At 38.2% G+C, this 23341-nt stretch overlaps 1 protein-coding gene across 1 annotated transcript; it reads right to left on the bottom strand.

The window, feature by feature from the left end:
• Positions 11419 to 13713, bottom strand: LOC109849516 (F-box/kelch-repeat protein SKIP11-like). The gene has a single exon (XM_020419364.1). The coding sequence runs from the start codon at positions 13061 to 13063 to the stop codon at positions 11840 to 11842; it is 1224 nt and encodes a 407-aa protein (XP_020274953.1). The 5' UTR covers positions 13064 to 13713; the 3' UTR covers positions 11419 to 11839.

Below are 23341 nucleotides of genomic sequence, written 5' to 3'. Positions count from 1 at the left end.
GTGAATGCGACAACATTTAATACTAATGGGCGTGGATGAGGTCGTGGTCGTGATCGTAGTCGTGGACACTGCCGAGGTTGGAATTATTATCGTAACTGCGGTGGTCATAATAACAACCCTCCTAATCATGTGAAAAAAAAATCTCACCACCAAAACTAGGACAATATTGAAGAGAATAGCAAAAACGGACAAAATAAGCATTCAATGAGTTTAGAAAATATATGTTATCGTTGTGGCATGAAAGGTCATTGGTCACGTACTTGTCGTACACCAAAACATCTTTTTGAGCTATATCAAACATCCCAGAAGGAAAAAAGAGAAAGATGTAGAGGTAAATTTTGCCTACAAAAATGAAGATTTTGACCATGATAATCCTATTGATGTAATAGATCTGGATGTAGCTAATTTCTTTGAAAACCTTGAAGGTAGAATTAATCATTTAATTAGTGATGGGAATGTCCAGAATGACTAAAGTTATTTTGTAGTATTTTTATTTACTATATGATTTCGTAGGAGTTTAATACGAAACTTTAAATATACTAATATTCTATGTTCATTGATAATATTTCTTATAATATATTTTATCTTTATTTAATGAAGAAAAATATGGATATTCCTGGGTCTTCAATTGGATTCAAGATCAACCATAAAGATATGTGTCTTGCAGATAGTGCAACAACGCATACCATACTTAAAGATAAGAAATATTTTTTTAATTTGATAATGGGAGGGTGGATGTTAATACAATATCCGGAAGTGCAAAACTAATTGAAGGCTTTAGAAGAGCTATTTTAGAATTCCCTGAATGAACAAAGTTTATTATAGATAACACATTATTCTCCAGCAAGTCTCAAAGAAATTTATTAAGCTTTAAAGATATTCGCCGAAATGGATGTCATATTGAGACAATAAATGAGAATAATGTCGAATATCTTTATATTTCGAATATCTAGCTTGTACTACACAAATATCAGTACAGTTGAAGCATATGCCATAGTGAACCAGAAGTTCACTTATCAAAATACTTTTATTATTTGGCATGACCGATTGGGACATCCCAGATCAATAATGATGTGAAAAATAATTGAGAATTTACATGGACATCCATTGAAAACCCAGAAGATTTTTCAATCTAATGAATTCTCATGTGCTGCTTGTTTTCAAGGTAAATTAATAAGTAGACTATCACCAACTAAACTTGGGATTGAATCTCCCACATTTCTAGAACGTATTCATGGCGATATATATGGACCTATTCATTCACTATGTTGATCATTTTGATATTTTATGGTACTTATAGATGCATCTACAAGATGGTCACATGTATGTTTATTATCAGCTCGCAGCCTGGCATTTGCGAGATTCCTTGCTTAAACAATTCGATTAAGAGCACAATTTACAGAATATGCAATTAAGACAATTTGTCTTGATAATGCTGGAGAATTTTTATCTCATTCTTTTAATGACTATTGCATGCCAGTTAGAATAACTGTTGAACATCCTATAGCACATGTTAATACACAAAATGGTCTAGCAAAATCATTGCTAAAACGTCTGCAATTAATTGCTATATCATTACTCCCGAGAACAAAACTCCCCATTTCAGTCTGAGGAGAGGCCATTTTACGCATCAGACCTACAAGTTATCATAAGTTCTCTCCCTTACAACTGGCGTATGGTCAGGAGCTAAATATTTCCCGTCTAAGAACTTTTGGATGTGTAGTATATGATCCTATTGCTCCACCACAACGCATTAAGATGGGATCTCAAAGGAGGTTGAGAATATATGTTGGATATGACTCTTCTTCTATAATTAAATATATTGAACTAATGAGCGGGGATGCTTTTACGGCACGGTTCGCCGATTATCATTTTGATGAGATAAAATTTCCAACATTAGGGGTTAAAAATAAGCAGCTAATGAAAGAAATTACATGAAATACATCATCATTAAATAATCTTGATCCTCGCACAAAATAATGTGAACTTAAAGTTCAAAAGATAATTCATTTGCAAAATATAGCAAATCAATTGCCAGACGCATTTATTGACCCAAAGAGAGTGACAAAATCATATATACCACCTCCAAATGCTCCAATTCGGATTGACGTCTGAGTAGGAAGATCCGTTAATATTATAAGCAATAAGTCTAGAGCACGCCTGAAGCGTTGTAGACCAATTGGTCTTAAAAAAAATCCTCAAAAAAGAAAAGGAGCAAAGATAGTCTCATTAAAGAAGAAAGAACTCTAGAAGAGAGCCAAGACATAGATAAAACTTCAGAAGAGAACCGTGACATAACTAATCATAAAACTCCAGAAGAAGTTTAGATACCTGAAATAGTGAAGATGAAGAGGTCTCAATAAGTTGTGTCGCAATTGGAGGAAAATAGAACTGAAAATAAATAGTTGTCGACAACACATATGCATGTAATGTAACGCTCAATATTATATAAGATAGGGAGGATATTGAACAAAATCTATCGAAGAATATCAACAGAGGAATGATTGGCCAAAATGGAAAGAAGCAATTCAAACAAGATTAGACTCACATTCAAAACGTGAGGTTTTGACTAATAGTCCTAACACCTGAAGATGTAGAATCAGTCGGGTACAGAATCAGTCGGGACAAATGGGTGCTTGTGCAAAAAAGAAATGAGAAAAATAAAGTCGTGAGGTATAAAGCACGACTTCTCGCACAAGGATTTCCCAAAGACCTGTAGTCAATTATGAGGAGACATGATGAGGGAATTTAGTCTCCCTGCCTACTACGATTTACGCAACTTGGAAGCCAACCCACAATCAACAAGATATAAAATAACTACAATCAAGAAGAAAGAACACCGAGATTTACGTGGTTCAGTCGACCAACTTCGACCTACGTCCACGGGCAACAATACGAGAAATCCAATATGTATCATGAAGAACTACAAGAGGAACCACTCAACTCTCGTCTCTCAATCTCTCAACCTCACATACATAATCAACTCTCATATTATCTTCAAAACCCACTCCTTACAATCTTTTGAACGAACAAAGACTGCGAAACCCTCTTCCAATGATGTAATCTTTTGCACAGACAAAGACTACGAAACCCTCGCCTCTCGCATAATATTCTTGAATCAGGCTACGCCCTCTGCTAACAGTTGATTACAAGAATATTGCCTCTTTTTTCTCTGCTTGGTTTTTCCTCCAACAATAGAAGAATATATATAGGGAAACAAAAACACTATCTCTAACCTAACTTCCTAATTAGAATAGATTTCAAACTCCTAATCATGATGAGATTCAATCTTCTAATCATGATAGATCTCTAACATTATCTAATTCTCATGAAGTTTTACAAAGAATCAAAGACACAATCCCAGCAATCTCCACCTTGGATTTGATTCTAAAACTCCCTCAAAGATCTACCATTGCCGTCTTGAAACTTTACCTCTCCCGCTAGAGTCTTCTATTTCTTTTGCACTTCAAATCGAAGCACCTGCACTACAACTGGGACGTTCCGTGACCCTCACTATCAAATGCTTCACCGTGGCGCCTCCACCTCTCTTGTACGCACCAAGATATCTTCGCCACCTCTGATATTAGAAGCAAATCAACCATGCTTCTTCTCCTGAAATAAACTTGACAGCAATCTTCTCCTACTTGTTGTCATCGTACTCCACCTCCATCGCTCGTCTTGAATCACATCGGTGCACCTTTCCTACTCCACACTACGAGCTGGATGACCCTATCTCCTCCATCACTTAGCTTGGACCGAAGATGAGCGCTCATCGTCTTCAAGTCCAATTCCACCATCTCTCTCAGTATGTGTGTCACTCAGTCATTCTTGCTTGCAAGCTCCACCTAATCTGGCACTGTCCTCCTCGAATCTACACACCAACCAACTATTGCTCATGTGATGACTCTAAATAATTATACGCTGACAACTCTACTGCTAGAATCACATCTGATTCTCTACGCTAGTCTTATCTGTCGAATACTCGTTTGCCATATTTGCCATGCTGTAAAATTTGTCTTTCCGTTAAATAGCAAAATATCGAACTTCGGACCCGAAGAAGTCATCATCCTCTAACCACAATTAAAATTCAAATCAGTCACTATAGAAATTAAATTTGATAAAACCGACATAAAAAATGAACTCAGCATATCGAAAAACCTTTGGAACGATTCCTGGATCACGAAAATCCGTCTCCAAATCCTCGATCAAAAAACAAATCAATCTCAACCGTCGGATCTGCGTGAACAGTATCCCGCCGTCGATACAGTATTTGCTACAATAACTTTTTGCTTTTTTCCCTCTTCATCTTGATTCTTGTAACGCCGCCGATCTTCACTTTTGTACGACGTCTATCATGCGAACTCACTCTCGGATCCATTATCATCGCTCTGATACCACTTGATGGGGAATTTAGTCTCCCCGCCTACTATGATTTGCACAACTTGGAAGCTAACCCACAATCAACAAGATATAAAATAACCACAATAAAAAAGAAAGAACACCGAGATTTACGTGGTTCAGTCGACCAACTTCGACTTACGTCCACGAGCAACAATACGAGAAATCCACTATGTATCGGGGAGAACTATAAGAGGAATCACTCAACTCTCGTCTCTCAATCTCTCAGCCTCACATACATAATCAATTCTCATATTATCTCCAAAACCCACTCCTTAAAATTTTTTGAATGGACAAAGATTGTGAAACCCTCTCCCGATGATGTAATCTTTTGCACGGACAAAGACTACGAAACCCTCGTTTCTCGCATAATATTTTTGAATCATGCTACGCCCTCTGCTAACCCTAGATTACAAGAATATTGGCTCTCTCTTCTCTGCTTGGTTTTTCCTCCAACAATAGATGAATATATATAGGGAAACCAAAATCCTATCTCTAGTCTAACTTCCTAATTAGAATAGGTTTTAAACTCTTAATCATGATGAAACCTAGTCTCCTAATCATGATAGATCTCTAACCCTATCTAATTCTCATAAAGTTATATAAATAATAAAAGACACAATCCCAACAATATTTACACATGGTGGATGCAATTACATTTCGATATCTGATTAGTCTAACAATAAAAGAAAGACTTAATATGTATCTAATGGATGTCGTTACATCCTATTTATATGGCTCTCTTAATAATGTTATCGATATGAAAATCCTTGAAGGATTTAAGATGCCAAAAGTATGTAATTCAAATACCCGGAAAATCTATTCAATCAGATTACAAAGATCTTTATACGGATTAAAACAATCCGGACTTATGTGGTATAACCGTCTTAGTGAATATTTGCTGAAAGAAGGTTATAAGAATGATATAATCTACCCCTGTGTTTTGATAAAGAAATCCACATATGAATTTATCATAATTGCAATATATGTTGATGACTTGAATATGTTGAAACTCCTGAAGATCTTTCAAAGGCAGTAGAATATTTAAAGAAAGAATTTGAGATGAAAAACCTTGGAAAAACAAAGTTTTGTCTCGACATACAGATTGAGCATTTAATGAATGAAATTTGAATTCATCAATCAAATTATATAAAAAGGATCCTGAACCAGTTTTATATAGATAAAGCACATCCATTGAGTACACCAATGGTTGTATGTTCACTTGATATGAACAAGGACTCTTTCCAACCTTGAGAGGATAATGAATAACTTCTTGTTCCAGAAGTATCATATCCTAGTGCAGTAGGCGCGCTACTGTATCTTACTAACAATACACTACCAGATATAACATTCTCTATAAATTTGTTAGCAATATATAGTTCCTATCCAACTTAGAGATCTTGGAACGGAGTTAAGCACATATTTCGATATCTTTAAGGAACAATTAAATGAGATTGTTTTATTCAAAAGGATGTCGAGCACAGCTAGTTGGTTATGCAGATGCAGGGTACTTATCTGATCCACACAAAGCTCGATCCCAAAGAGGATGTTGATTTACATATGGTAATACAACTATACCACGACAATCTACAAAACAGACTATTGCTACTACTTCTTCAAATCATGCAGAATTAATAGCAATTCATGAGGTGAGTTGAGAATGTGTTTGACTAAGATCAATGACTCAACACATCCAAGGGATATGTGGTTTATCTTTCAAGAAAGAAACTCCAACAACACTGTATGAAGATAATGATTCCTGCATAGCACATCTAAAAGGAGGATTCATCAAAGGAGACAGAACAAAACATATTTCATGAAAGTTCTTTTTCATGCACGATCTTAAAAAAATGGTGATATTGATGTTCAACAAATCCGTTCAAACGGTAATATTGTGGATCTATTCACCAAGGCATTACCGACTTCAACTTTTGATAAGCTATTGCATAAGATCGAAATGCGGCGATTAAGAGATCTCAAATGATATTTTTAAGAGGGTAGTTTATACAATGAATTATGTACTATTTTTTCTTCACTAAGATTTTTTCCCCACTAGGTTCTTTCCTAGCAATGTTTTAACGAGACATATTCCTTGTATAATATGGATATCCAAGAGGGTGTGTTATGAATCTATTTATGAATGTCCATAAACTCATGAATTTACTTCTCTCCATTTCTCTAACTCTCTAAATTCTCTAATCTCAAGGAATAAATCATTAGTTTTACTAAGTATTTCACAACAAGACCAAATTTTTTTAACTATAGTATCCTTTCTATAGATCTTAAAATTTGAAAAAACCAAAATATAAATACATATAACTTCAGCTTAAATAAGGACAAAATATTACCTAAGAATATAAAAAGCGAAATTGAATGATTGAAATTTGAACAACATCTAAATATTTGCAAAATATTAACTGAAATATAAAAAGTAAAAATTAAGATCCTATAACAATTGAATTGTATCCGAACTTACTTTATAAAGAGATTTTGAAATCCAAATATATACGAATCAACAAATATACCATAATATCCATGTTACATAATATATACGAATCATCATAATGAATCAAATAAAATCAAAAGTCACTATTTAGATTGCTTTTGAAACCAAAATTTTTGAGAATAAAATTCTATTGCAATGTTGTGTATAAGTGGGAAAGGAATGAGTTTTTAAAGTAGTTTGGTAGGGAAGGGATTATTTTTTAATTTGGTGGTAGGCAGGATAACTTTTTATGATATAATGTGATAGGTATAGTATGAAATATTTTTTAATTTGGTGGTAGATAAAAACTATTTTAAAAATTATTATTATAAATTTTAAGACTTTTTAAAATTCATAACTATTTTAAAAATAATTATTATAGATAAAAACTATTAATATAAAAAACTACAAATTATTTCAATTTGTAATATATTTATTCAAATATTAAACAAATTAACTATTACGTATACAATATTTGGCCATAAGATATATAGCTATAACCATATAAATGAGATACAACTGATATATATTCTCGATAATCGATATTTCAATGGAAGGATGCCTAGTGATTTTTGGAAGGATGCCTAGTGATTTTTGGTGATTCTTTTCGTAAACGAAAGACCGGAAAATGGGAGTAGAATCGGATACTAGTGGAAAGATCATGCTTAGCACGGACTAAAAGACTAGCTAATCATTATAGCAAACCCAAAAATACTTGATTAAAAAGTGAGTTTCCGTTGTTGATTGCAACAAAAAACCATTTAAAAGGTAATTTTTGACAAGTAACAGTAGTTTTTGTAGAATGACTCCATTTTAAAGGTGGTTTTTTAGGGCGGACCAATCCATTTTGCTGTATTTAGTAAACATAAAGCTACAGAAGAGTATTTATAGTGTTAACTCCTGTTCAAAGTTAAAAAATAGCCGATGACTGTAAGAGCACAGCATGCAACTGGAGAGCAAAAACTTTCTGAAAGCAACAACACAATCAAGCAAACACAACTGCAACTGATTGAACTACTCTTATGTTGGGGAGAACAGAGAACAGAGCTCAGGACCACAATAACAGGGAGAGAAACTAGACAAGTTTAGTAAAGAGACTGAAGATTAAATGGTACCAAGGTCCTGCAAACTGGGGTGTACTTTAAAATGGTCCAGTTTCATGAGGATCTAACAATGAGTGATACCTATAAATTAAAAAAAAAAAACTTTTTGCAGAGTACTCCATGCTATTTTGACCCGGTTCTCAATCTTCCACAATTGATTGCACCATCATGAACCGCAGAAGTCAGACAGGGATGGACCCAAAAATGCAAATCAAGATTGTAATTGCACACAGATGCTGTATGGTATCGTCGTCTTGGACTTACTACCCTTGCAGTTTCATTGTTACGGACAGAGCTCCTGGGTTAAAATTTTTATTGACTGTTTCACTCTTGGATGGACTCGCTAATTTCATGTAGAGGCAAAAGGCGAAAAAATTTCACCCCGGGGAAAAGAGTGAAAAAATAAAATTTAAAAAAAAAATCCTTAGGGTGTCCATCTGCATCCATGAAACCACAAGGGCGGTAAAGTTCAAAACAGCGATACTTCAGGGTTATAAATGCAATTAACCATATGATCAGTTATACACCCACATGCCCTAAGATCAAAAGATTGTCAGTACTATTAGTCATATACCACATGCCCTAAGGACCCTGAGGTCTTATTGGCTTTTTGGTAATGCTAACTCAAAAATTGTCCTTCTTGTTGTATTCTACCATCTAGCCAAATGAGTCCTGGTCATTCTTCAGTTTACATTACAAAGAGGGCAGAATAAGAAAAAAGATGGAGGAGGATTAACCTAGTCGCAATCAAATGATTTCCAAATAATGAGCATCTTAAGAAAAGGATTAACGAGGTTGCATGTAACTTTGCAAAACTAATAGGAACTAAAGTGCCCGCTATTGTAGGACCAAGGTAGATAATAAATCCAAAGGCCATTATAACGTTCAAACAACTGCATTGTAGGTGTATAAAGGCATTCAGTATGTTGCAGGAATTCAAACCACAAACAGAGAGCAAACACGCCTATGACTACACATTATTTCACAAAAGAACAAATTTCTTTAAAAATGAACCTGCAAAACAATTCATGTGCAAAGATTGTGGAAAGATTTCAGTCCATTTAATATAGAGATGGCAAATAGGTACAAGAATATCACACCAATTGCAAGCAGACCCCCTGTACTATCCCCCAACTGTGAAAGATACCCTGAGTGTTTTTTTCTTTCTTTTTTTTACCCTCAGAATAATAGAGAATTGTTTTTTCCTGACAAATAGAACTCCTGTGGGTAAACGAGTCAAAACACTCAGGAGGCTGTGTATCTGCAACAATAAACTGAATGGGGACCGTATATCTGTGGTTAATCCTTGTCATCATTCACTATGGTCAAGAAAGTATAAAAGCAAAATCTTACCTTAGCCTTAGAAAGCCATCACCAAGCAATTACATGCAAACATCACTGCATTAACCCCTATTCCACGCCTCGTCTTATCCTATTCCATCATCTTAACGAAATACTACTTCCTGACTAAATAGAATGAATTTAACTTTTATTGCAACATTAGCTACTGAAATTAATGTAACATTGTGGAAACTTAAATGATTCATCAACAGTAGGTTTGCTTCACCAGCAAGAAACACTAAGACCACTAAAACCCTTCCTTTGGTTAAATTAGTATATTTCAAGAGTAACAGGCTTTTTTTTATACATATCCATGTTCAACAATCACTTCAACATGTCAATAAGAACGAACATTACACATTCTATCTAATCCTCGTTACTAACTGATAATTAATGTCAACAACTTCAACAATATACTCATAAAAACAAAAGCGATATGGAATAAAGCAAACAAATGCATCACTTCCTATGCTACATATCTCCATTTTGAAATCATATAAGGGTCAATATGTACATCAAGTTTACCCTTACCAACTATATAGCAGAAGCTAAATGATCACGAAAACATCTCATTTCCCACCTCATACTTGAACATAATGATAAATTGGCCTACCTATCGACATAAGCAACTGGAAGCCAGTAAAGTTCTTTCAATTATAAACTCAGCTAAATTGATGCACAAAAAATGATCGTGATACAATGCGACGCTATGAGCTATGTTTAATTCTTGCGAAAGAAGTAGATCACAAGGCACAAATAATCTACAGATTCAAGGCACATATCACAAAAAGGTAGTACATATCCTGATGCGTGTAAGCTTATGATGTAAAAGTAAAATATTAACATGAGCTTGAGAATGGCAGGGTAAAAAAAATTTACTAGCACATGATATAAGAGACACCACACTTTTCTCAACTAGTTTCAATATTTATCTCCGGAAGCAACTATTCCTAAATAAGGGATCTGAGAGACAAAGGCGATTGTCGGTGGCAAATATCGTTATCTTTCACCTTAAAGTTTAGAAGAAACTCTTGAAATTTTCTTCCACTTTGGATAAATATCAACTCCACTACTCAGGCTACAATTTGCCCCAGTCTAGCCACATTTAACAGGAAACCCCTATGTAGAAAATATATTACATTAGGTTCTGATATTAAGGGAGTTGACAACAAAAGAATAGACACTAATGAATTTACCTATACTTCAACCAATTCTTGTTCCCCTGGATTTGCTTTGATCTGTATCTAATTCCATTTTGAAGAAAAATAGCGTGAACGATGATGATGATGAGGTAAGATTGGCCATGTAACTGATCAAAGCACTAGAGATCAATTCAATACACAAGCACTGTGAACTTAGGTGACTCGAGTAAAGAAGATTGTATTTTATTTAAAGTCATATTGGGTAGTTAGGTCTGGGAATTACATGCACAAGTTAATAACCAAATTGCTTCTGCTCTTTACTTATTTCATTAAAGGCAGCAAACACCTCATTGGTTTTAATTGTACCTTAAATGATGGGGGGGAAGCAATTTTTAGTGCTGAAGCTGTTTCTACTTGGAACTCCTTTCACTTTTCCTGTATCTTTGAATCAGAAAAGAAAGCTAAACCTTTTCCATGCCTGAGCTTTTTTTACATAGTAATTTGAATAAAGGAAGTTATATATACTGGGTTTAAATTTTAATGATATAATTACTTGTTGCAAATTTGATAAAGTTTGATTTAAAAGACAACCACAGTACAAACTCTTTAACAACCTATATGCTGTTCATCTACGTTCACCCCCTATTGTACCCCAAATGGCCAAATCTGAGCTTTTTGCCAGTTTAAGTTTGCAATTGAAAGTATCTTAATCCTCTCTCTGCCATAGAAGAAAATAATGATGTTAAAAAAATCAGTTCTTTACATGCACTTGCTATGAATTTAATTTAATAGATATGACATCATATAAAACTGACCACTCCAAAAACAAACAGGCTACACAATTTACACAAGATTGATATTATCACTACCCAAACATAAAGAGATATACAACATAACAGAATAGGATATTCATTAAAATAAAGCTAACGTAAAAAAGCACAATTACAACTGATAACAAGTAAAACTCTCTATCCATTTATTCCTCATAAACATAGGTCAAAATCATGAACCAACAAAGGATAAAAATCTTTATCAATGACCCAACAATGCTAAGCCCGGACCAAAAAAAAATTAAAATAAAAAAAATAAAAAAACAACTACATCAGATTATTAATCTGTCATGCTTGCATGAACATATATCTCTAAAAACTTCGTTCACGGATACCGAACCTTCCACATGCAAACTAAACGAGCATGATCGAAACAAGAAATGGACGTGGATAAAAAAATAAGTGAAGAGTTACATAGATGAGACCATTCTATTGAATATTGAGACCAATCTTAATATGGAAAAAAAGAAAAAGCAAAGAAAAGGAAGAAATTACCGATCATGAAGAATCAAGACCCCAAACATTGACAAATCTTTCTGATCAGCATCCCATAACAGCACAATTATAAACAAAGCTCCCTGAATGTTTGCTCGCAATCATCTCCCATTGAGGAGGCCCCTCATCCGGAATCCACGAGTTGAGCTCAATCATCCCTCCCCCTAATCCCCTTGGTCCTCCAATGACAATTAGCCTCTCTCCACAAGCTCGAAAAGCCAATCCCCATCCATTAACCGACACAGATCTCTCTGGCAATCCCCCAAGAGTCACCCAAGAGGTATTCCTTTTATCATATTTCTTAACTACTTTCTCTCCATAATCCGCTGCATAGAGTTCGTTCTTGACCACCGCAACGAGCGGAGGAGCACCACTCGCTCCGTTGAGCCCCAAAGACATTTTGGGGATCACTCTCCAAACCCCTCTCTCCAAATCATACTCTTCTCCACAAGTTAACACCTTGGTGTTGCTCGCCATCCCTCCTATAACATAGAACTTGTTGTCCATAAAAACACCCGAACACATTTTTCTCGGTGTATTCATGCTTGGAAGAGTGAACCAAGATTGCAGTTCACAGTTATAGAGCTCTGCCGAGCTCAATATATTACCAAAAGCGTCGGTTCCTCCTGCAATTATAGCCTTCTCTCCTAAGCTTGCAGAGCCAAAGAGGCATCTTGGTGAAGTCATTCCAACACCAGGAGACCATGAATTAGTCAATATGCTATATTTAAGAACAATGTGTGAAAGAACAACTTTTCCAAAGACAAGAAGCTCAGTGCCAACAGCTAGTGATTCTTTATCTGAACACATGAAGCAGTCATCAGAGGGCATTCGAGGGAGAGTGATCCACCGACTGCCATAAGGATCATATGCTTCCCATTCAAGAACATTGCAAGAGAAGTAAACCCAGTGCTCGGCGATTCCCTGCTGACGACGCAGCCGATAGAGCTCTCCCTCTCGAATTAAGGATCGAAAGCTACGATTGAGGGATGCAAGAGCTCCATAATCAGAGCGAGAGCATCGGAGGAGGCAATTAATGGATATATCCCGACCAATCGGGTTAATGAGACCATAAGATGAGGAGCCTTCACTTGATGAAGACTGGCATTCCATCATTCCTTTCTTTTTCTTGTTCCTGTTTATTTCTTCAAGTTCTTCTTTGTGTTTGTTATTGTTAAGGAGTTCGAGAGTCATGTAAACCCACTTCAATTCTTGCTCGCAACCACTTGGCAAAGTTCTTGAAACCAAGCAAGAATTACCTTCCAACATTATCTTTGAACTCAAAATTGAAACAAAATCTTAACTTTTACTAATGACAACCACTCTTCACCCTCCCAATGACAAAATACGGAATCCGAAATAGAACAAAAGGTCAATTTCAAGTGTGAAATTAGTTCAGGCAGATAAAATTAATCTTACCCAAATTAGGAAGGAGGGATTTTGGGGGCCATAGAGATTAGAAAAGCAAGTAAACCCCACAAAAATTGAATCTTTTAGGGTTTCTGAAGATATCCATGAATCAAAATCGGTGAATCATCGATCTGAACAGTAAGAAAAGGTATCTCTCGATCGAATCAGATCGATCTCATGAAGGCCTGGACGAACAATCAGAAACTTACCAAAATACCCAAAAAAAATTAGGGGAAAATTAGAAGGAAATTACCCGAAATAGAACTCCCAAACTTCCCATCGATAGATTGAGGAAATCTAGCGAGCACTTTCCATTTGATTACGAGAGAAGAAAGGATCTATTAATGGGAGATCTCAAAGAAAGAAGGGGCAAAATGGGAAGAGGGGCAAAAAACCAACAAAGAACAGCACTTGGTGATGAAGCAGAGCATGACCTTATTGGGAATTAAAAAAATATAACTATTTCCTCTCTTTTCTTCCTAAAATGACCCCACATCTTCACTACTACTCTCTTTCTCTTGCCGAGCTCTGAGGTTCTGCCCTCCCGCTTCCTTTTATCCTCTCCTTTTGTCTAATTTTTTTATTAATATTTATTAATTCTAATAACAAAATTGAGCTAATTATTATGAGAATTTTTTTAATACTAATTAATTTTGTTTTCAAAAGTGGGACCCAGTACTCGCGATTGGTTGTTCGAAACAAACTCGGGTTGGCGTTCTGACTACACCTGATTATTTTTCTAAACGATTTATTACAAATATACCCACGAAATCTACATTATTGCAAATGCACCCCAAATCTGAATATGTACTAAATTTTTTTTGGGAATATTTACTAATTTATCTTTACGTTTTTTCTTCTTTTTTACGTTGAGTTAAAAGATTGCTCTCACATGACACCATTAAATTTAAGACCGAGAATGGATGAAATAAAAAAAAAAGAAAGAAAAATGCTATGTCTCTTCCCAAAAATATATATGCGTCCGACTTTATCCTCCAAATCCGTATTTTTGTTACTTAACCCGTATCAACTATCAATGATAACGATCTTAAATGATAGGGGTAGAAAGCTTCGATAAATGAGGATGTAGTGTAAGTTAGCAAAATGCAGATTTTAGAGGGGTGTATGAGCAAAAAAATAATGATAACTCTTTTATGTCTTTCTAATTTCTATTTTCTTGTATCTTCACAAGGGAATAAGATTAAAGGGACAGTTAAGGATGAAGACGGTTCTCCTTGCGTCTCTCTTACTCAAAAGCTTTGGAAGGAGCTCTTTATTCTCGAGTCTATTTCTCTGAATAAAGGGAGATAATTGTCACTAAGGTTATGGTCTTAATTTGACGGAATAACTAGTTTATGCAAATAATTGTGAGCTTGTGTTCGTACTTGCAAGAGATAGATGAGAATAAGGATTTTAGGGGGATCGGAGAATTGGATCCTTTAGAAGAACTAGATGCTACATTCTTGCGGTTTGTTCTTGTTGTTATGAGAGCAGGATTTTTGATAGTGGGTTAGCAACTTTGCTAACAATTTCAATCTCCGTGTGTGACGTTTTGGGGACCGGATTCTCTCAGCTGTTCATATATATATATATATATATATATATATTTAATAACGAAATATTCTAATAGATTTATGCATCATTTTATTAGTTGATGGTTTAATTTTTTTATAACAAAGGAAAACTTGGTTAAAGAAATTCATGTCAAGGGAGGAGGCACGAGTTCGCGTTTCGGTACATCCAGGAAACATTGCCTCAAGCTCCTCACGAGAGGCATCAGATTTTTGATATTTTTTTAATCGAACACAAGACAGTGAGAGCAATATTAGAACTTCTCAACCATCTAACTCGCAAACGGTGCTCGAGGGACATCGAATTATAACTAAAGAAAAACCCCAAAGATTTCAATTTCAACTTAATTTCGGCCTAACTTTGAAAGAATAGGAGAGGATTCGAACCCTAACTGGTACGGGTGCACCAAAATATCGGTATTCGAGAAAATATCTATATATGGTTACTAAAATCTATAATCAATAGGATACAATTATACATATTATTATGTAGTGATGTATCTGAATATATATTAGTCATACTGTTGTAACAGTTTTAATTCTTAGATTGATGGATTTGAGCTTAATTTTGATGATCAAGATACCTAATCTTAGCTTTTTAGATATAACAAACATATTAGTGAACTCTTCTATATCATATAAAATATACTTTTTAGTAATATTATCTAGTCTCATATCCATTTTGTATATGCATGTATATTTGCTTATATATTTGCGTGCATATTTGTATATGTATCCGATTTTAGCGGATTTGTATATGAAGTTTTCTTACCGAGGCATATCTATATTCATATCCATATCCGTGATTGGTAAGCGGATATGAATCTAGTAAGTATCATATCTGAGCCGCATCCAGACCAAATGCATCGTTACTGACTGGCCAGTGGACATTACAATGTTTTAGATATAACGTTATTTGATAAGTGGTCCAAAATGAATATTTTCTTTGCATTTTTTTGTTAATAGACCAAAATTTCTACTCAACATCTCATTGTCTGAGTAAGGATTCTATCAGACTATGGAAATATGGTGATCTATACCATTTATTGGTGGTAGAGGGGTAGTTTAAAAATTACAAATCCTCTATTTATGGTGTAGATCACCCCCACACTTACAAGGATGATTCTGATAGGATCCATAGTATCACTGTCCTAGCAATTTTTGACTGGATCTAATTTTTTCAAAGTTTTCTCCTAACAAAGGTATATCCTTCTCATCTGAATTAAAACAAAAAAAATTTAATAAAAAATCACATACAACAAACTACTGCATTAATCTTGAATAGGTTACAAAAGAAATGGCATTTTGTGCATCACGATGTACAAAAAATTCCAATTAGAATTAATGGGATGTGACACACATTTGGAAAATAATTTTTCAACCATGTCTTAAGTCAAATGTAAGAACAATTAAAGGGCCACTAATTTGGAGTGATTAAAGGACCACTCATTAGAAACAAACAAGTCAGAGTTTTTGTCTAATGTTGAATGAAGGTTTATAGCCAACTTCACCCTTCTACATTGAAAAGAGAATTTAGTTTATATGGTATCATCATTTTTATTTCCCTGTGCTACATTGTAAACTTGAATTTATCTACCGATTAATGCATGCAATTGAAAGATTGGTAGACAAATCTATACTTATATCTATACTATATATAAAAGAGGATTGGAGTGTTAAAACTTATGAATGCTGTTTTTATCCCTCTTAAATTTAATAATTCTAACTTTATAAATCTACATATATATGATAACATACTTACATGATATCATTCCATTAGAATTTTTAATAATTTCTCATTAATGCACACCTCTTCACTCATACATTATCTCCACTAATCATCTTTAATATTCTCATAACAAATCACAAATATAATTCTCCATATCTTTAATTTTTTATACCGTAATCTTCTTTTTCTTTTCTATAAACATCTCATCAAACTACAGCGTCAATATGTAAGGGGATCAAATAATAGTAAACAATCTTTTACATGTGAAATGCAGTCAAGGGGGGAGAGGGGAGTCATGGCATCATCCTCTATTTCTAAGGTACAAATATGTTGCCCATGCAAGTTTTTAACTTTTTTAAAAAAAATATATTTCTTGTTTTATTTTTTATGCTAATATCATCAAGATTAATATTGATACTTATGGCTAAAGAGTAGTGACCTTTCTCTTACATTTCCATACATCTAACATGTTGTAATTAAACCACTCCTCCTATCTCTCTCTCTCTCACCTGCCTCAGTTTTGAGTTTTTAAGAGAATTTTGGTTATACATTTATTTTATGTATCTCATACTAATATTCATTTCCTTTTATGATGAAGGGTTTGTAGGCGTCTAAAAATGCCTATGGGTGTCCGCACATAGCTCGGGATGAAGAGAAGACGATGAACGTCGTTATCCGAGTCTAAGAGGATTATCTGTCGTCGACAAGCGCATAAAACGAAACGACGAACCAAGTGGCATGCGCGCATCAATCAACACGTTCGCGTCAATCAGTTCGCGAGCGTGCAAGTCAACAAGACGATCAAATATGCAAAACGGTGGAAAATACAAGTCTCGGAAGAACCGGAAAACACGAAAATCAGCGAAGCCAAAAGCGCGTCGCGCGGTACGGACCAAACCGACCCGCGCCCGCGTGGGTCGGAATGATCCGACCCGCGCCGGCACTGGTCGGACGCAACCGACCCACGCCGGCGCGGGTCGGATCTGTCCTGCGCATGCTATTTCGACCCGGTTCGGTTTTTGACAGTTTTTCTCGGGATTTGGTCGTTCCTGAGCATCCAAACTGATCTGATATCATCCCCTAACATGGTTAATCAGTTATTAACTGAAGATAAGGACGAATCATTTATTCTCATCCAAATAACCGCTTTCGAAGCTTATAAATACGAGCTCGGGTGCTCCTTTCAGGGGGGCGATTTATTATCAAGAGGAGGAGGTGCTGTTGGATTGAGGAGTCAAAGGAGCACGAATTTCAGTAAGGGTTGACAGATCTTGGTGAGTTCTTCGGCATAAAGAAGGAGAGTTCGAGAGATCCGACACCCGTTCCCGTCCGTTCCTCGAGATTAGGCTTGGTCTTAATCTCGAGAAGAGCTACTGATTTCGCTTGGTCGATCTCTGTGCTTCAAATCAAATACTTCCTCGGTGAAGACGAAGCTCTGCCGAATTTTCAATAACCGGATCTAATCGACGGTCGTCCACGGATAAACCCCGACACAGGTAAAGATCCCACGCAAGCAGAAGATCGATAAACGATTTCCCTGCGTTTGTTTGACGAAAGTTGTAATCTTTTATTTCTTTCATTGTGTAAGTCTTATAAAAAGACTATCTTTTTTTGTTTTCATTGTAACGACTGAAGTTGTAATAAATACCGCAATGAATACATTAATTTTCGACGAAAACAAACTGGCGACCACAGTAGGAGCCAACAGCTTCGCTACCGGAGTTGTCGTGTTGCAACCTCAGATCTGCATCCCGGTTGAAGAAGTGGTCGAATACGAGTTCGACCAACTAAAGTTCGAGGAGTATCTGTCGTCCTCCTCCTCCAGATCCTCCGCCTTTCGCAAGCGAAGGAAGATCAATGCCCCCATTGCTGCGGTAACTGAACCTTGCAACACCCTTCCAGCCTCCAACGAGTCCGGATCTGCAGATCTGAACTTCTCCTCAATCAAGAAGTTGAGTACAGAAGGCGTGCCCACTTTATCGAAGAGAGCTCGCCAAAGGCAGCGCCAACGCCTTGCGCGCCAACTCGTTAGGGCTTTGGAGTCAATTGACGGGATCCGTTACGAGGCGGATCTGAAAATTAGGTAACGCCAAGTGCCCTAACAGCGGACAAATGCCCTCTCCTCCAAATCATTAACAAGTGAATGGGTACAAGTAAAAAAGACCCGTTCAACTCTCGAGGAGCGGATCAAAAAGCGTCGCGCACTGCTTGCACACGCACGAATTCTTGCGCAAGAGGCCAAAAGGTTGCAGAGGGAAGAAGTGGAAAAGAAGCCACAGAAACTGCACAAAGTTTAGAGGCCAAAATCCAAGACGGCGGTCGAAAAGATCGAGAAAAGCGGGTCACTCAAATCCGGCCCTCCAAATTGCGGGTCACTTAGATCCGACCCTCCACTTTGCGGGTCACTCGAGTCCGACCCTCCCAAGCACGGGTCACTTTAATCCGACCCACCAATTCACAGGTCACTCGGATCCGACCCACCAATTCGTAGGTCACCCGAATCCGACCCTCCAAATCGCAGGTCACTTGGATTTGACCCTCCAAATCGCGGGTCACTTGGATCCGACCCTCCACTTTACGGGTCACTTAAATCCGACCCTCCACTTTGCGGGTCACCCAAAGCCGACCCTCCAACCCGCGGGTCGCCCAAGTCACTTAAATCCGACCCTCCACTTTGCGGGTCACCCAAAGCCGACCCTCCAACCCGCGGGTCGCCCAAGTCTGACCCGCGCCAGGGTAAAGACAGAAGACGTTATGCACATGTTTCGTCCGTCCCTTTGAGTTCCGCACCTCCGACGAAGCACCATGATAGCACAGATTTGTCCCGATTAAAGGTGAGAATAGTCGATCGCATGGGTCCTTTGCACGAGGATTGAGGCAAAGTTCTGATCGAACAACGCTTGGGTCCGGTGACTGCACCCCGAGCGACTCGTCGAGCTGGGGGTCGCACACGCCCTCGCAACAATTTCAAGCTTTCTCATAAAGAGAAAACAACGGTTTCCACCCTCCTGGGGGTGTGTATCCAAAACCAGGAGCCTGTTGAGATCCTACGCTCCCAAAAGCGTAGTTCTAAACACGTGACTCTTGAGAATACTAATAAAGCAACAAATCCCCTGAAAGAAACGTATTCATCTGACAATGACAATGTTATACCAGGGGAGTCGTGTCAACACCCGATAGGTTGCTCCGGTCATCTGACCAATGAGTTGTATTATTGGGCGGGGGGTACGAACAAATCTCGAAAGAGAAGTACTCGGAAAGCGGACCCTCACTGTCCGTGCGCTAAGATAATCATGGTAGTATTATCAGCATGTAGCTGCCCTAAGACCGCTCCGCAGAGGGTCTCGGTATTTAAGAGGATCTCCAACGGAAAGGCTAAGTCCAATCTAAAACGTCTCCGTAAGAAACGATCGGTCGTTCAAGGTGACGAACCCCCAGAGGTTACCATCAATATCGGTCGTTCAAGGTGACGAACCCCCAGAGGTTACCATCAATATGGTTGATAAGGGAAAATCGATTCGATCTTCTAGCTCTGACCCGCTTGTATCGCGTTACCATCAATATGGTTGATAAGGGAAAATCGATTCGATCTTCTAGCTCTGACCCGCTTGTATCGCATCATCTAACTCGGTTACGATCTGGAACTATTAGACAAAGGAATTATCAGAGAATGCGGAGAGGGTTATCCTCGGATGATGAAGCATCGAATGCTAACTCGGCAATCGCTTCTGATAATACGGTATCCAGTCCGGGACAATCCCGCGAAGTGTTTATGATTAACACCGAGGAAGTAGCCAAAATGATTAAGGATGCCTTGGCCAAGCAGAAAGAGGCATTCAAGATCGAAATGGAAATGGTTATGCTACGAATGAGGGAAGAGCATGACTAACAAATTCAGGCTTTGTCCAATCAGCTAGGTGAATCCAGTCGTCGTAACAATGTTAGCCAAGCAGCTAGCGATTCAGACGTGAATGAATACATCAATGCTGATGACCCTCCCATTGACCAGAACACTGGGGGTAGCCCCACTAAAAATAATAACACCGGGGGTGGTCCCGTCAATGATGACAATACTGGGGGTGGCCCCGTTGTTCCTCTCACAAATCATCCGAAGCATGATACAGACGAGGATAAAAAAAATGAAAGATCTCGAGAGCAAAATCAATGCTCTAATGTCTGATCGAGAGGTAAAAAGGATCGGCATCCTACCCAAGAGAGTGGGATTCAATAGCATACCCGGCGAAGTTCAACCTGATTAACTTCATGCCGTTTGATGGGAAGGGTTCGCCCACACAACATCTGATCTACTTCAAGTCCTACTTGGGTATGATCTCCGGCAATGAAGCCTTGATGGTTCGGTCATTCGTTGGCACCCTTCGCGGGTCAGCCTTCGGTTGGTACCGCCGTATCAAGCCCGGAAGTATTAACAACTGGGACGACCTGGAGAGCCTATTCCTCGTTCATTTCTTTGATGATGACGCTGAGGTGTCAATTAGGACACTCTTCGATGAGAAGCAAGAAGACGATGAGACGGTCGACGACTTTGTCAAACACTTCCGGAATAAAGCAATGAACTGCCGAGATCCGATCACGGAGGACTTCATCCTCCAGACATGTAATAACAACTTATCTATTGAGATATTGGAAGTTATGGCAGTCATACCGTCCAACACTTGGAAAGACTTGAAGGTGCGCGGTGAACAAGCCGAACGCTTCCTCCGAAGAAAGAAGGCTGAGAGGAGCCAACCGACGGCTAATCCTCCGAACTCGAACTTCACCTCCCGTGGCAAGGGCAAGGCACCTGCAGCTGCTGTTGGTGCTAATCAAACGTCACAACAGCAATCCCGAAGGCAGCAAAAGACTTCAGACCCGAGACTCCAAAAAGAGTATTCCTTCAAGGACGAAGACGTTCCAGCCATCTTCGAATCTCTCTTTGAAAACAACAAGATCAAGCTACCACCTATCGTAAATCAGAAGAAAGCTGACAATACTGCGGATCCAAAGTACTATGCGTACCACAGGAGGGTCCTTCATCCCACCAAGGATTGCTTTGCTCTTAAGAATAGCATCCAAACATTGGTTGAAGCCGGCGTCATAACGCTGGGATAAGCCAAATGTGAATGTCGCCACACTCCGACAAGTATACGAGTATAAACTGCTTCTTAATACTCTAATAGGCACACGAGTCTAAACTGTTTCCCACTTTTGATAAGAAGTTTGTAGGCTGTCTAAAAATCACAATAGATAGCTTATCCTCCATCAAACACCGATGATGGAAGTTACAATCTGACGACTTCCAGAAGGCTACAATTTGAAGACTTTCACGTAGATCGCTGAAGGTTACAATCTGACGACCTTCACGACAACCGATGAGAGCTCTAGTTCAACAGCATTCACAATCAACATCGGGAGTTACAATCTGACGACTCTCATATTCTCAAGGAGCCAAGACGAAGATTACAAGACAATGATCTTTGCACCGCTATGACAAAAGAGATTACTTTGTGATAATCTCTTCAAGACAAGACGCGAAGGTCCTCCCCGTGTGTCAACATCAAAACGCCGGGGTCGAACCCGTGTTACAACATCAAAACGCAAGGGTCAAACCCACGTTACAACATCAAAACGCTGGGGTCGAACCCGCGTTACAACATCAAAACGGGAGGGTCAAACCCACGCTACAACATCAAAACGCTGGGGTCGAACCCGCGTTACAACATCAAAACACGAGGGTCGAACCCACGTTACAACATCAAAACGCCAGGGTCAAACCCGCGTTACAACATCAAAATGCTGGAGTCGGACCCGCATTACAACAAGCGAAACGTGAGCGACCCTCGCGTTCTGGATGTTCAGTCAACACCCAACCTCGCGTCTCAATACCAAGACGTGAGGTTAGGGTCCTGAACGCCAGGTTGGGCGTTTAACTCATTCAAATATGAGTCGAACGGTTTCAGAACCATTTTTTCCACGATCTGAGGAAATCACGCCCACTTAGGAGCAGATTTAGAGGGCAGTTACACCCCCTTAATCCCCTATAAAAGCGAGTAAACTCAACTGAGTTCAAGGTTGGATTTTCTTGGCTTGAATCGACCATTGAAGGCTGGCTTTTTGGAGCTAAGAATTGACAGCAACAGGAGAAATCCTTGGGTGAGCTTTTGAGGAGATTGGCATCATCCTCCAACGAAGATCATCTTCAACTTCGACAACAGAGAGCTTTCATCCTTGGCTTATCAACCGAACTTTCGGTTCAAATCAACTCTTTTACAGAGTTCTTCTAAACTCGTTCAGAGTTCTCAAACTTGCCACGCAAGTTCTCCACAGCGTCGAATCGTGAGGAGAAGACATCGTTCCAGTGAAGCAAAACGTCGGATCGTCAACGGAGAGCAAACTCGACGCGAGCATTCGAGGGAGGCACTCCATCGCCACCGAGAAGAACCCAGTTTTAAACAAAGGAGAGAACCAAATTCGTTCTCTTCTCTTTTGTAATCGAATTGTAATCGAAATCAAAGAAATACAAGTTAATTTTCTTTTATTCTTTTCATTGCAATTTTTCCTACAAACAAAAGATGGCGACTCTGCTGGGGACTAGCTTCTCTGATGAAGATGTGGTGGCGCAGTTCGATGTTCATCTCACTGGAACAACCGTCGAAACTCTCGTGGTAGAGTTTGATCAAGCCAAGTTTGAGTAGGCTATCTCCTCCGGATCCCTTAGCCCTAAGGCTATGCGCAAGATCCACAAAGTCTCCAAGAAGACTAAATCTCCAACTGTTGATGGAGTGCCAAAGAAAGTCCTCTCCTTTGGTCAAAATTCATCAAACAGCCCCTCCTCTGAAG

Source organism: Asparagus officinalis, chromosome 7 (genome assembly GCF_001876935.1).
Source record: "Asparagus officinalis chromosome 7, Aspof.V1, whole genome shotgun sequence".
NCBI lineage: Eukaryota > Viridiplantae > Streptophyta > Magnoliopsida > Asparagales > Asparagaceae > Asparagus > Asparagus officinalis.
This window is presented reverse-complemented; position numbering and strand designations above follow the sequence as displayed.